This window comes from Anastrepha ludens, chromosome 5 (genome assembly GCF_028408465.1).
Source record: "Anastrepha ludens isolate Willacy chromosome 5, idAnaLude1.1, whole genome shotgun sequence".
In the NCBI taxonomy this organism is placed as follows: Eukaryota; Metazoa; Arthropoda; class Insecta; order Diptera; family Tephritidae; genus Anastrepha; species Anastrepha ludens.
Window position 1 is genome coordinate 51,835,762 of NC_071501.1, and position 16,972 is coordinate 51,852,733.

General features: G+C 36.4%; 1 protein-coding gene across 1 annotated transcript in view; it reads left to right on the top strand.

Moving 5' to 3' along the window:
* The window catches only part of LOC128864712 (uncharacterized), a 130,863-nt gene extending 114,664 nt beyond the window's left edge, over positions 1 to 16,199 (top strand). Inside the window, exon 10 of the mRNA XM_054104463.1 lies at positions 966 to 16,199. Within this exon, the coding sequence (XP_053960438.1) occupies positions 966 to 1,099 (134 nt within the window). The 3' untranslated portion in view covers positions 1,100 to 16,199. The remainder of the gene's footprint in view (positions 1 to 965) is intronic.
* The last annotated feature ends 773 nt before the right edge of the window (positions 16,200 to 16,972 follow it).

The window sequence follows — 16,972 nt, forward strand, 5'->3', positions numbered from 1 at the left end:
TCAGGATGCATTTCCTCAACTACGCGGACGAGATCTTAGACAAAACGAACAGATAGCTACTGGATGGGACAGCGTACAGGCAACCCATAAACGACATTCATCGGGAGACTCTCACCACCTTCTTAAGCTCCCGACCCCTGAATGCCGTTATCGGAGTCCAACCACCACCAATCGCAGACGAAGAGCTCCAACTTCTCCGAGAGTCCCGCGTAACCTTGGCACAATTACGTTCTGGATATTGTAGCAGGTTAAACTCCTACTTATCGAGAATCGACCCCGACATATAAAACATATGTCCAGCATGTGTGGCACTCCGCACGACACAACCACCTTTTCACATGCCCCTTAACATGCACTGATCTAAAACACCTCTCCCTCTGGACCCAATCCGTCGAAACAGCTAGTTTCCTGGGCCTACCGTTAGATTAGCTAGACGAAGATGGCCGGTGATGACGCTGCACTGACAGGGCAAAGTTACTGCTACAACAACAACATATTTGGAAAATATATATTTTTAAATATTCGTCCTAAACTCATTTAGTCCGCCTAAAATTAGAAGTTATAACTCAGAGAAAAGAAGGGAATTCCATGGCAGCCGGTTCTACGTTACCGCAATGACTAGGATTTTTCCCGACCCCGTAAACTAGCGCTGTCTAGTGAACGGTTTATCACCAGAAAAAAAGGCGAAGCTATTCTTAAAAATGCGTTGAAACTTTGTCAAACAACCACCACCAAAAGCCCAATTTAAATGGACCTGCACTCTCTCGCAAGCAACTATTTTATTTTACTAACAGCTTTGTATGTATGTATGTATTTTATTTAATTTTGTTGAATGAATGCTGAAGAAGAACTAATATTCACTAACTTTTTTCTAAGCTTATTTAAATTATGAATATTAAAAAAAACTTACATTTTGTTTTTTTTTTCAACTTTTCTCAACTTTTCTCTTCAATGCAAATGCGCAGCCGTCGCTCCGCAACCAGCAAATTATAATCGGCCGCCTTCGCTGCACAATCCAGAATTGTATGCAGACGCTTATGCCGCGCTGGGACGGGGCGCGTATGAGGCGACCGCGCGCCCACCCAACAGCAAAGTTTGACAGCAGCAACAGCAGACGCAGACGCTGGCGCCGCAAACGCTCAAGAAACAGCAGCAAAAATCAACAGCAACAAAAACCACAGTAACAACAACACAAAAATCAAATGAACTCAAATTAAATGTAAATGTACTTTTTATGCTAATTATTATTATTTAAAAAAAAAAAGAAACAAACAAAAGAAAACGAGACAAAGAAGATAAACAAAAACAAAAAACACTACAAAAAAATACACACGTAAATATAAATATAAATATAAATATATATATTTTTTAAATTAATTGATATACAAAACACACAAAAATAAGCATAAAAGTAATCAAAATGAACAAAACTAAAAATTAAAAATGAAATAGTGAAAAAGATTGTAAGCATAGGAAAAAATGAGAATATGAACCCGGTTGCATAGCTGGGACCAAAAACACAAGAAAAAGGCGAAATACTAAAATATTTAGTTAATAGAATGGAAAGCAAGCAGAAAAATTGATATAAAAAATTTACCGAAGCAGACAACTAAAAAGGATTGTTAAAAATTATATAAAGCGAAATAAGCAATGCGAATGTTAAACTAAAAAACGCAAACACGTCAAAAAGACTATAAAGGAAAATTGATATAAAATGTAGAAAAAAAAAACAAAATTACAAATAACTGATAAATTAATTATACATACATGAAATGCGTTGCTATTAAATGGGTATGAACTAAAATAAACAGTGAAAAATAAATTGTAATTAAATGAATAAAAATTTAACATTTTAAAAATTGTAAGGCAAGCGAGAAGGAGAAAGTTTGTAATATTTTCAAAACCTAAAATATAGCAGATATTAAATTTACGAATCTGTTTTGCTAGCTTAAGAAATGAAAAACGCATTAAAATGAGATAAAATGTTGGACCTGCATTAGAAATTAATAGAGACTAAATGGTTTTGTAAAAGAGAGCGCTTAGCAAGGAAAGTCGCCAAGTTGTGCACTCATTGATATATACATACACATTAGGGCGGGTCGATTTAAAAATCGCTCATTGCTCTGTGAAAATCGTATTCTAGGGATCAAAATAAGAAACTTTGCCGAAGGAACCATACCTCTAAAACGAATTCTGATGTCCCGCAATTTGGGTCGAACGAAAAATCCCACTTTGACTCATTTAGAGTGCTCCAATCGAGTCCAAATGTATGACCGACCCCCACTAACTTTGGACGGCCGATCCACCCATGCCAGTGGCATACCCCCTGGAACTCCCCTGGGGGGTTCCCCATACAATCATTTCAAAATATCACCATTTTTGGCCTTTACATGAGAAAAGAAACTAAAAAGTTCCATCCAAATTGGGGGACATCAGAATTCGTTTTAGAGGTATGGTTCCTTCGGCAAAGTTTCTTATTTTGATCCCTAGAATATGAATTTCACAGAGCAAATGGGCGATTTTTTTGCCTACCCACAAATCGCCCCGGCCTAATACACATATATGGGTATATATTAATGTATGCATACATAAATTGTGGAAGAGAGCGAAAAATATTTCAAATTTTATAATTAAGAACTTTCACTATTCTCACAGTACATATTGAAAAATTGAAATAGAATAGTAAGGGAGGGGACAGAGTGAGTATTCAGTCCTTTACCGACGCCATAACCAAAGCTAGAGTGCATTGAAAGGCAGCAAGAAAAACGCTTTCATAAACCGGTTCGTTTTCAAAAAGACTTCTATTTATGTGTAATATAACAAATTTCGAATTTCTGTTAGTGCATTCCAAAAATAAAGCGTACTGTATATGTTTGCAAAGCACTTAAGGGGGAACGCTACTGTGGGGGATCAAAAAATAGTCGATTTTTGGGATTTTTTTTTTGTAAGCTGGAATGATTATTCGAGGATCGGACAAAAAGGAAGTTATTATATATGTCTTAAACTATGTTGATGTAAATTGTTATTAAAAAATATTGAAAGTTGATAAATTTATGTAAATAAACGTAACGAGTTAAAAAAAAATGGCGTCATCTGGTGGCAGCGATACAGCAATGAATAATCATCTGAAATCAATAGTGGCTATCGTTGTACTTAGCCGTTTTTTTTTGACAAAATGATGGTGATTTGAATTTCGATGTGTGTTTTTCACCATTTTTTTTTATTTTCAACAGGCCCAAAAAAATAGTTATTTTCAAAATTTTGCAAATCGGCTACGTACAACGATAGCCAATGCGATAATACAAATTTCGAAAAAAAGAAATTTAAAATCGGTTCATTAGGATCCGAGAAATCGTTGCCACCGTATCAAAAAAAGTCGTTTCGAGAAAAACGCGTTTGAAATAAAACGTCGCATCGTAAGCGCTACGGGGCCGAACCGACGGTCGCTCATTTAAGTGCGAATAGAATTGGGAATAAAGCGAATTTCGCTTTAAAATTTTTACCACATTTTTTCGAGTAGTTATACCAACAATTTATGCAAAAGAAAAAAATTGATTTTTTTGAATTTTCGCAGTGGCGTGCCCCCTTAAGGTAGTTTGGTCAAATACTCATTTTTTATAGATATTTTTTAGGAATTTTTTTTTTAAGAAAATAAAATGCGATCGTTTTGATTTTATAGTATTTTATTATTGACATTAAATAGTGTACAAAAACAATTTTAATTTTTTTTTGACATATTGTTTTGTAAGTCAAAGTAAGCGTCTGAAAAAAAGATAGGTGACTTGTCATTAGGATTTTAGCTCTTCACTATGATTAAAAAATAAAAGGTTTGCTCAGTAAGCAGCTTTCTCATTCCCTCTTGACAAATCGACTCCCTTAGCAAGACACTGGGTTGCTAACTCTAGAAATTTTTAGCAAAAGTGGAAGAAAAGTAAAATTCGTAGGAAAAATATTTCGTTTTCAAAAACATAACCAAAACGATATGGAAAACATCCTGACATACAGCTTAAATCAGAATATCATAGAACATATTTTTGGGGCAATGAATGTGAAAGATGGACGTTGTGACAATTTGAATCCGATGCCTTTCAAATACAGGTTGGGGAGGTTACCTTAAAGCGGCATAAGTTACCAACAAGAGCTCATTTAGCAATATGTAACTAATCACAGATGGTTTTTTATGAGGAGTTTTTTCATGGCAGAAATACACTCGGAGGTGTACCATTGCCTGTCGAAAAGCCTTCGCTATAACAAACAACATTTTCTATCAGTTTGTGTTGCATACCCGGGGTGGTTTGTCAAGTAGGAATGTAAGAATAATCGCGCCTCCAAACTTACATGGGCATAACATAGTAAAGCAAGGCCTGAGTATGTTCACAGCTTGTTAATCAACTAAATTAATGATGAGTTCGCTTCTCCTCTGAAAGGCTTTCATTAGGGACATAATACCTATGTAATATAATAGCGTCATATTGGCAAAACTTTCCAACTTCGTGTTGAGTTTTCAATTTAAAAATTAATTCACAAAATATCAGTCTGGGCTTAACTTAATAACCTTATTTTTTAATATCATTCCTGGCAATTTCTGTTTGTACCATTTATAATTTAAGTAAAAACAAAACTTTTTTGCTACCATTTTTACCAATAAGGTATTTAATTTTTCCACTTTCTTTGCCCTTCTTAAATGCGACCTTTTGTAACGGAGTGTCAACAATCGAGTGTCACTAGTGAGCGAACCTTTAATAATTGAATCATGGCTCTTGAGGGCATCTGAAACGAAAAAGTTAAACTGATTATTATTCTGTAGGCTTGCCATTCTCGCAGGTGCTACAATGGGAAAATGTTTTTGAAAAATAACAAAATGGCGTACTTTAAAAAAAGGTATTTTCAAAACAATCGAATTTTATTTTCTTAAAACAAAAATCCCTAAAAAAACCTTAAAAAATGAGTATTTGACCAGACTACTTTCCTACTACCTTAAAGAAATTAAATTCAGTTTGCTGTTGTTTCTTTAGAAATTTGTACACTTTTTCAAGAGGCTGATACATTTTCGGGTAATGTCGCTTGACATTGTTGCCAAATTGATGCGAAATTATAAAGTGTGGTTAAGTTTCAAGGGCCGGTATTGATTTTGAATAAAATACAATTTTTTTTAGAAAATTATTATCATTTCTCTTTATTAGGATAATATTGGTATGGCTCAATTACGTATGGAACAAAATATCGGCCAATGGCCGCCGCGGCCTCAGCGGCACACCTCCATCCGATGGTCCAAATTTTCGATCACGCTGAGGCATAATTGAGGTTCTATGCCGTTAATGTGCCGAATTATCTCATCCTTTAGCTCTTGAATTGCTACTGGCTTATAAACGTACACCTTTTCTTTCAAATAACCTCAAAGAAAGAAGTCCAACGGTGTCAAATCACATGATTTTGGCAGCCAATTGACATCGCTGCGACGTGAGATTATTCGGCCATCAAATTTTTCGCGCAAAGGAGCCATAGTTTCGTTAGCTGTCTGACAAATGGCACCGTCCTGTTGAAACCACATATCGTTCACATCCATATCTTCCAATTCGGGCCATGAAAAGTTCGTTATCATCTCACGATAGCGAACAATATTCACAGTAACTGCCTGACCGGCCCTCATTTTGGAAAAAATATGGCCCAATGGTGCCGCTGGCCTATAAACCGCACCAAACAGTCACTCTTTGTGGGTGCATTGATTTTGCGGCAATCACTCTTGGATTATCATTCGCCCAAATGCGACAATTCTGCTTATTGACGAATCCAATGAGGTGAAAATGTGCCTCATCACTGAAATCACGAAGTGCGCGATATGCATTTTGATTTGAACGCCCGTTTTCATAATAAACCTGAATAACTTTAACGCATTGCTCGATTGTGTATCTTTCCATGGCTCAAATTGAGTTAGTCAGAAATTGAAAAGTGTCAAATGGAATGCAGAAAAAAATTTGACGTTTAAGTGTGGTTCACATTCAACCTTTGAAATTTAACCACCCTTTAAATAATACTCATATAGAATATTGATCATCCACCGTAGTTGAGTGGGTTGGTGCGTGACTACTAGTCGGTAGTGTACGGGGTTTCCAACCACGTGAAAAAGTTTTCTCTAAAGCGGTCATCCTGCGACAGGCAATGGCAAATCTCCGAGTGTGTTTGTGCCATGAAAGAACCCTCATAAAGAGCCATCTGCCGTTCGGAGGCGGCATGAGACTGGGACCTAAAACTGCAGGTCTGCGCGTTTGTGGAGCAACACCAAAACACACGTCAGAAATAGTAGGAGGAGCTCCGCCAGATACCCAAACAAAGGGTTTGATTATTTTTTATTCGACTCCGACTCTTTAAACTCCGAGTTTCACATATGTACAGCTTTTTTTCTTATACATTTCATAAAAAGGATGCATTTTTCTTAATGAAAATTGTTTATCGTCAAATTAACTGTTTGTTTTCAACTTTTAAACTCCCTTGAAGCAACTTACCGCATTGGCTTCTTTCCTTGTAGCAGCTCGCCTCTGATGATTACTCATTATTACAGCATTACAAAAAACAAAAACAAAAACAAAAAACACATTCGCCTGATATTTAAATAATTTGCTAAGATAAGTAAAAGATATTATATTTTTATTCAAATTCGCTTCGTGAATGCCTCATTATTTTAAATATTTAAGCTTAGAATAAATAGATTTGTATGCAAGCATACAAAAATTAAGAGATAAATATTTTTAAAAGCACATAAAGTCATACAAAATATTATGTTTCTTTATTGTGTTTATTTTTAGTTTTTTTTTTTGTATTTTAATACACAAAAATGTATGTATGTAGTGGTAAGTGATAATTAATAGGAACTGAACGAGAATAATTTTATCGTGGATAAGTTTGCGAGCTTTTATGCAAAAAGTTAAAAATAAAATAAAAATTACTCAATTTGTTAGTTGACTTTTGCCTGTTCTATTTTTTACGTAAATATTTTGTGTGTGTGTTTTTTTTGTGTGCTCACTAGTAACGAAAAAAAACTGTGAATATAAAAATTGTTTGAAAAAAATTACTATGCATATGCTCGTATGTATGTATGTATGTCGAAAGTAATTATATTTTTGTCTAAATATGCTTTGTAGTATTGTTCTTTTTTTTCAAATTAATTAAATTTTAAACGCACATATACAAGGTGACGCAAAATTAATCACCCTACCGGTAGGTGGCCGCCGTAGCCGAATGGGTTGGTGCGTGACTACCATTCGGAATTCACAGAGAGGTCGTTGGTTTGAATCTCGGTGAAAGTAAAATTAATAAAAAAATTTTTCTAATAGCGGTCGCCCCTCGGCAGGCAATGACAAACCTCCGAGTGTATTTCTGCCATGAAAAAGCTCCTCATAAAAAATATCTGCCGTTCGGAGTCCGCTTGAAACTGTAGGTCCCTCCATTTGTGGAACAACATCAAGACGCACGCCACAAATAGGCGGAGGAGCTCGGCCAAATACCTAACAGAGGTGTATGCGCCAATTGTCATATGTCAATCATAGAGACAAGCAATGCAGCGGGTAAATGTCAAAATGAAGATTTGCATCACTCAAATCATTTTTTTTTATTTAAGGCACCTTTCTGGTCTAGAATTTCGAAAAAATCGATTTTTTTCATGTTATGATAGTTTATACTTTCAAAAATGTACTTGCAAATTTTTATATTGAAATTCGTTGTAGTTTAGACGTTATAACCCTTTAAAACGAGAGCGGTTTGGAGTACGACGCCCAGGTACAGGCTGGGCCAAATAAGACCTACTAATGCTAAACACAAATAACTTTTGCAATGATCATTTATTTTGGTTAATTGTTTTTATACATTGAATATATTTTATGGAAATTATGTATGAAATATTACATCAGACAAGTGTCCACCATTTTTCTCGATACAAAGATTGGCTCTTTTTAACGCGTTTTCCGTGGTGTAATGGAATATGAATAACATTATTAAGATACACTTTGTCTTTTAAATATCCCCGTAAAAAGAAGGCGGGCGCAGTCAAATCTGCCGAACGAGGTGGCCAAGGGAAATCTGAATTTTTGGATATCAGACGTTCGCCAAAAATTTCACGCAGCAGGTCCATAGTTTGCCTAGCAGTATGCGCAGTTGCTCCATCTTGTTGAAACTACAAATTAAGATACTGCTCCGCCATTGGCCGCACAAAGTTTTCAATCAATGTTCTGTAAGAAGCTCCTGAAATCGAGTCCGGCGTTTCATCCTCATTTTTGAAGAAATATGGACCGATAACTCTAGTGGCCATAACACCGCACCAAACAGTGCACTTAGATGGGTGCAACTGATGTTGGTGTGTTGCCCTTGGATTTTCAGAGCCTCACAATCTACAGTTTGGTTTGTTGACATAACCATTTAAATGGAAATGCGCCTCATCCGACATCAAAACATTATTTAAAAAATCAATGTGCGGCGAGTTGAGACAGATGGATCGACTGCAACACTCTGCCGTAGAGTTTCCACGTTGTCTTTAGTGTGAATATTTCGATGGGCACCTCGTCCAGGACGGTCGGCCACTGAACCCAGTTCCTCAAAACGACCGACCAAACTTCTAATCACGAAAGCTGTGGGAGCTGATCTGGGATTAAAATGTTGCCGATATTTACGCTGCGTTAAAACAATTGATCGTTGACAAGAATAGAAAATTTCGATAATTTGACGCGTTGTGTTGTACTGTAGGGCTCCATAATAAATTTCCAACAATTCAATTATAACCTACAAAAAGAGAAAAATAAATATGTCAAAAAATAAAAAAGTTATTTTTGCTTAACATTAGTAAGTCTTATTTGGCCCACCCTGTGCTATTAAAAATATACTTGCAACTTTTTATATGGAAATTCGTTGCAGTTTAGACGTTGCAGTCCTTTAAAACTATACCAGTTTGGAGTACGACGCCCAGGTATAAGCGCGTTAACCGTGTTTTTCTCGAAACTATTTTTTCCCGAGTTGGCATTGGTAATTTCTAAAAAAATACGGAACCGATTGATTTGAATTTTTAATATGTTATTGAGTCGACTTGTGGCCCTCGCGGGTAGCAGAATTATAATTTCATAATCAATTTTTCTATTTTTTTAAAGAGAGATAACGTGAAAAAAATCCTTTTTTTTGTTTTTCCAATAAACAGATAAAATATCTAGAAACATTTTTTTTTGTAAATCTGCTGCCCACCATAGCGAAACATCTCCTCATGAAGGTAGGTAGGAAGGTTGGGTGGTTGTCGTAGCGACACACTTAGACCTTTCGCAGGTCCATTGTGATACCAGAGCTTCGTTAGTTTTAGATGGGCTATGTCTGCTACATCGGTTAAAAATGCTGTATCAAGAGTGCGCAGCCTTCTCATAGCTAAGCTATCACACTAACATAAAAGGTGTCTGACTGTTTCCTCTTCTTCTGTATTAAGACAGCTTCTACAGAAATCGAAGACGACCAGTTAATACGCCTATCATTTTTCTTATAGCTTCTCTGTTAAATCTTAACAAGATATTCGATCGACCGCTGTTCCAGTTCGGCCATGTCTGTCTGCTTAGTTTGCATGTTGTGAGGTTTTGCCAGCTTTTATTTACCTTTTTGAGGGTTTCCCTGTCTATAAGTAAATTACAAGTGGTTATAGGCATGGGTATCAGCGCCTTATTCGGTTGGAGATCGAGCGTTGTACCGGTTCGAGCAAGTTCATCCACCTTACAGTTTCCTGCTATATTCCTGTGGCCTTGCATTCACATAAAGTGCACTTTGTAGCACTTAGATTCGTCATTTAGAAGTTTAAAACATTCCAAAACTGTTTTTGACGAGTGTGTTTCAGATTCAAGCTCTTGTATTGCCGCTTCAGTGTCCGAGTAAATGAAGACTTCATTTGTGGATAATACTCTCGTTTTTATTACCGTAAGTCCCTCTTTTATGTCAGTGACTTCCGCCTGAAATACACTGCAATGATCAGGTAGGTGAAATGATTGCCATACTCCGAGTTTATCGGAGTAAACCCCTCCACCTACTTTTTTGTCTAGTTTTGAGCCATCTGTGTAGATGTTTATATCATTTTTCTTAACAATAAGCCCGTTATCCCATTCCTCTTTGGAAGGAAATACTGTGACAAAGGATTTATTTAAGTTGATATCCTTGGCCTTACAGATATCCGTTGTGCCAGGAATGCAGGGGAATTTTTCTAAAATTGAAGAGTGTCCTCTTTGGCTCGTTCTGAGTAGGTCGATTTCTCTTAGTCTGAGAGCTGCTTTGGCAGCTGTTTGCTTACTGAATTGCTCTGTTGGTAAAAGGTTAAGCATAATATTTAGTGCCTCTGTGGGTGTAGTCCTAAAAGCCCGGCAGATGCAAAGACTGGCCATTCTTTGTACCATGGTTCTTTTAATATATAACTTATTTAAAGCCGGCCACCATACTACATAGTATGCCATATGTTAGGATTGGTCTGACAATTGCTGTGTAAAGCCAATATACGATAGATGAGGAAATACCCCAATTTAGTCCTATCAGCTGTTTACACGAGTAGAGTGCTATTGTCGCTCTTTTTACTCTATCTTCGACATTTGCCTTCTAACTTAGTTTTCTGTCTAGTATTAGACCTAAGTAGCGGGCCTCATCACTGAATGACAGTGCCGTTCCACCTAGAGTCGGGGGAGCTATATTTGGAATTTTATGTTTCCTGGTAAATAGGATGAGTTCAGTTTTATTTGGGGTTGACGCTTAGCCCATTTGCTTTTGATCAGTTTTCAACCATGTTTAGTAAATCTTGCTAAGTATATAGGGAAATTTCCCTCTTACTACCATTGCAACATCATCCGCATATGCTACGATGTGTTGTCCTCTCTCCTCTCGGTTCTTTAGCAAGAAGCTTAATGCTAGCACCCATAGGAGAGAGGACAGCACACCGCCTCTGCTAACTTTTTTCTTGATCTTTGAGGTCCCTAGGGTTGCAATCATAAATCTGCTCAAAAGCATGTTTTTGGTGAACTCAACCAGAGCGCCAGAGATCCCGAATGGTAGGTAGGTAGGTCGGTAAGATGGCAGGAGTACCCAGGTACACTACAAGTAGCACTTACGTGCCATTTTGATACCATAAAGTGGACCACTACCTGTGAAAGGATTAAGGGAGGAGATAAAACCGTCTACAGCCATCCAGTGCTGTTGATGTAGCGGAGGATCCCGAATAATCGACCGAATTGTTTTTTTCAGACGTACCTGAGCAGCCCAATCAGTTACGCCAGTGGCATGTGTTACGTCAGGGGAAGAATTTTTTTTTATTAATATCATTGAAAAAAAAATTTTTTTTTTTTGTAAATAAAGAATTGATCTAATGAATAATAACGATACCGATTGTCTTGTTTCAATTTTCAATTCCCTCAATTTTCACGTCTCTAGACCAGAAAGGTGCCTTAATAAAAAAGTTATTCAAAAACCTAATTGGATGATTAATTTTGCGCCACCTTGTATTAAGCTGGAAAAAAAACCGAAAATAAGCTTTTTGTGTATTACTATTTTAGACTGTCATTGCGATAGTTTCAAATACTTTTGAAAAAGTGCTTTTAATATTTGCTTAGCTCCGACATGGAGTTAATTTGATTTGATAGATAGAAATTTAATGTTTCGGTGCATTTTAATATTTTTTATTTGTGAAAGAATGCATTCAAAACCCACCTAATGGCGAAGTCGTGAGAAATTGTTTGTGCTTTTGGCTTTCAGTATTTTGAAACATGCATTTTTGGCACCTCAATACGTGCTAATACATTCAAATAAATGTAAATTTTAATTTCGAATAAAAAATATATGAAATATAATAAATTTCCCTTAAACAACTGTAAAGGTATTTTTTTATATTCCATACTTATTCTGCTGATATTTATGTACATATATTTACTAAGACAATGCATTAAATTAAAAAAATAAACTTTTTAGTGTTGTTTTTTTAATAAATTTGCTCAAACCTGTGCTTGAGTGCTAAACTGGCTAAACTGAGGATGGTAGGCATTTGGTCGAAAAAAGAATTTAAAAATATATTTATCATGTATGTCAAATATTATATTTCGATCCCAAGGAATTTCAGGCTGCAAATATTGTATTAAAACACGAAAAAAAATCATAAGCTCATCTCTTAAGATTAGTTTTAACGCATGGTACTGAATCGGTGTTCCCGTGAAATGGCTGTCAAGACCTAGAAAAATTGCATTGCCGTGAAATATACGTGAAAGTTCGTATGTATTTCACGGCAAAGTAGTGAAAAAGTTCACGCCGTGAAAACACCAGCACAACAAGCCAGCTACTTTTTTTTACATCTATTGGAAATGCGCTTGTCATTTAAAATTGAGCGAAAACTGACAGTTCGTTTGCGAGTGAAGTGCCTGTGTTCGAATACTCCGAAGATATGGCATTCTTAGAAAAAGTGCAAAAGTACGTTCACATATGCAGTGATTAGCAATAAATCCACAAAAATTAATCTGCCTTTTCACATATGGCAGATTACCTGCAAAATTGACAATCAGCTGTCAAGACAGTTTTGAAAGGTTTATTGAATAGAAATTGGTTTGGTGGACTATTTTCGTTTGTTTTGTTTTGGTTTGGTTTAATTACTTGTATTATTAATGATATGAAGAAGAGGCAAATAGAAGCAATAATTAATTTAATTGCGCAATTGGCTGCTTATAATATACAGTTGGAGCAAATCCGTAAGCGCGGTTTACTGAGGTTGCAAAAAATTATGGCAGCAATGCGCATGGGATATTCTACTATATTACATTTTACCTATAATAAGTAATAAGAGGACAAAACGTTTATGGACACACGCTTTTTTCTGTAAAACGAATCCCTAACTAATAATATTTAACAAACATTGTATTAGATTTATGTTTACAGACCTGCTTTCTTTGCCGGCATCCATTTCATTTAGTTTTTATTTTGATGTTTCTCTTTACATTCGGAATAATTATCGATAACACAGAAAACACTTTGCCCAAGCTGTCCTAATGCAATCGAAAGCTCGGAACACGTGGCTATTCATTGTGATCGCTTCGCACGAGAACGTGCAATACTTGAAAGGGTTTTGGGACACTCAGCTAGTCCTAATGACATCGTACAGGACATGCGCTCATCCAGTGCTAAATGGGTGGCGGTTCGAGCGTTTGCTGGAAAAATTATGCTACGACTCCAATTCATCGAATGGGAGCGCAAGACCCAGCAACAGCAGCTACAGTTGCAATTTCGAAATGGAGATGAACTGTTTTCGGACAGAATGACGACGAACACAGCCACTTGAGTCAATCACTCACAATAATATCAGACAGAAGACAAGACGATAGTTCGTAAATACTGCGATATCGCAAATTTTCCGATGATCCATTTCCTCCAGAACCACGTATGAAAGCAGTGGGGGGAGTGGATACCATCGCTGACGTAAGATCTCCATACGTGCACAAGAGAAGGACCTGGACGCAGGTACCTGGTTGTGTCAATAGACATAAACGCGGCTCCACCTTGATGAAATGTTTACAGCGGTCCCAGGGTAGAAATTAGCCGAGGAGGAGGAATGTTATAGCGTTAGTGGGAGCATGCCCCACATACCACTGGTGCGACGCCGCCTTTGATGATGTTTCTGACATTTTGAAACAAAAAAAAACAGAAAACACAGAGTTGTGTGTCGAAAAGTATCGTTGTTATCTAGGATTATTTTATAATCTTAGATTTTGGGAGAGAAATTTTGTATGGGAAATCGCGCTTTTTAATTACGGATTTTGAGTTAAGCGCGAAAAAGTAGATCATCTACTTATATGTGAACGTATTATAAGACATATGGTAAACAAACTGCTTCGACACATTAGTGATTTTGTTTTGGTGTCATATACTTTTGGGTTTGTGAAAATGTCTGATTTTGTGCCGAATAATCGTCATTTGTGGGAAGTGTTGATTTTCCTCTTTCATTCGAAAAAAATGGCTGCTGAAGCGCATCGAGAGCCACAAAAAGTTCGTGGAGATGTTGCCTTAAGTGAAACAACGTGCTGAGATTGGTTCCGTCGCTTCAAAGACGGTGATTTTAATGTTGACGACCGTCCACGTGAAGGGAAATCAAAAACCTTCGAAGACGCTGAGGTTTGCTGAGGCACTGCTCAACGCAAGAAGAGCTTGCTTCAGTTTAGGAGTTACCGCCAATCCATTTCCAAGCGATTGCATGCTTTGGGAATGATTCAGAAACAGGGGATTTGGGTTCTTTATGAGTTAAAACCAAGGGATGTGGAACGTCGTTTTTTCGCCTGTGAACAACGCTCCAGTCGCAAAAAAGGAAGGACTTTCTTCATCGCATCGTGATGAGTGATGAAAAATGGATTCACTACAGCAATTCAAAGAAAAGAAAGTCATGAGGTCATGCTTCTACGTCGACGCCTCCACCGAATATTCACGCTGCGAAAGTTATACTATGTATTTGGTGGGACCAAGTTGGTGTTATTTATTATGAACTGTTAAAACCAAGCGAAACCATCACTGGGGATCGGTATCGACTTCAATTGATGCGATTGAGCCGAGCACTGCGCGAGAAGCGGCCGCAGTACGCAGAGAGGCATGAAAAAGTGGTTATACTGCATGACAACGCTCGGCCTCACGTTGCCAAACCTGTTAAAACCTACCTGGAAACACTGAAATGGGAAATCCTACCTCACCCGCACCCGCCATATTCTCCAGATATTGCGCCGTCCGATTATCACCTGTTCCGATCGATGGCACATGGTTTAGATGACCCGCAGTTCCATTCATATGAAGACATCAAAAAATGGCTTGATTCGTGGATAGCCTCAAAAGATGAACAGTTTTACCGCGACAGCATACGAGATCTACCAGAAAGTTGAGAAAAAGTAGTAGCCCGTGACGGGCAATACTTTCAATGATTCACTTGTGACCATTTTTTCAGAATAAAGTTGTATTTTCAGCAAAAAAAAAACACCGAGAACTTAGTTGCGCACCTAATATATGTTTTCATTAATTTATAGAGTATGTATTTAAAAAAAAAAACATCTTTGAGAAAATAGTTATTTAATATTCAAAATTTTATGGCGCTATTTAAATATAGTGTGTCCGAATTGTCTGAACTAGAAAGAAATTTTCAAAAGTTTGCTATCTGCGTTTTTAGTCAGAGTAAAGTAAATCAATTTTTTGGAAAGTACCTCATTAAGTCTATATTCTTATACCTTTCAACGCTGATGTATAATAGTTTTGCTGACAAAATGACTGAATGTCAAGAGAATTCTTGTGCGCTCAATAAAAAAAAAATTAATAAAAAAAGATGTAAAAAGTAAATAAATTTAATTTAGCACCGAAGATAAACAAGCAAATACGAAAATGTGCAAATGAATAATTAAATATGTAAGTAACAAACACTACAAATTACAAAATGTTAAAATAGAAATAAAACAAGGAAAGCGTGACACAAAAAAACAAATAAAAATTCAGCAAAAAACTGAATAAATAAATAAAACATAAAAATATTGTAAATATTCAACTTTGAAAATTAGTATATTTATAAAAAAATCTAAATAAACACACACACATTCAAATATATATACATACAAACATACACGCATGCGTGCATATAAATATATTTGCGTACATAACCTGTAAGTGCATATTAGTCCGTAAGTGCGAATGAAAGAAAAAACAAATCCCTGATGAGAATAATTCAGATTTAGCTTAGCGTAAGCGAATGCTGAGATACAAGAAATAAAACGTAAGAAATTAATCAATATTGCAATAACCGGCATTGTAAAAAACAATAAATTCATTGAAGCATACATACAAACAAACATACAAACATACGTGTACGTTCACTAGCGTCGAAGTAAATACAACAAAAGCACATTCAACTATGACATTAGTTTTTTCCGTTTTCTCAAATAACAAATGCAACAAGAACTGCAACAGCAACAACAAATATACTATTAATTTAAAGCAAATTAGATTTAAATAAAAAAGGGTTAAAGTAAAATTCGTTTAAGCTATGAAAACTTACGAATGAAATAAATTTAATGAGAATCATTTAAGAACCAAGAATCAGGAGCCAAGACAAAATGATTACAAGAGACAAAAACTTGGCGTAATGATGAAATGGATAACAATAAAAACTACTATTTTATAAAAATAAATATTGAAAAAAAAAAAAAAATGTGGTTTGTTTAATCTTCCCACTGATATGGCTGAAAGCAAGTATCGAGCGGTCTAAGTTGGTGTAGAACTAAATTTTTTTTATATAAAGGGTGGTTAAGTTTCAAGGGCCGGTGTTGATTTTGAACAAAATACAATTTTTTTTTAATTATTGTCATTTCTCTTTATTATGATAATATTGGTAAGGCTCAATTACGTATGGAACAAAATATCGCCCAAATAGCCACCGCGGCCTCGACGGCACACCTCCATCCGATGGTAGAAATTTTCGATGACGCTGAGGCATAATTGAGGTTCTATGCCGTTAATGTGCCGAATTATCTCATCTTTTAGCTCTTGAATTGTTGCTGGCTTATTGACGTCCACCTTTTCTTTCAAATAACCTCGAAGAAAGAAGTCCAACGGTGTCAAATCACATGATCTTGGCGGCCAATTGACATCGCCGCGACGTGAGATTATTCGGCCATCAAATTTTTCGCGCAAAAGAGCCATTGTTTCGTTAGCTGTGTAACAAGTGGAAACCACATATCGTCCACATCTATATCTTCCAATTCGGGTCATAAAAAGTTCGTTATCATCTCACGATAGCGAACACTATTCACAGTAACTGCCTGACCGGCCTCATTTTGGGGAAAATACGGCCCAATGATGCCGCCGGCCCATAAACCGCACCAAACAGTCACTCTTTGTGGGTGCATTAATTTTTCGGTAATCACTCTTGGATTATCATTCGCCCAAATGCGGCAATTCTGCTTATTGACGAATCCAC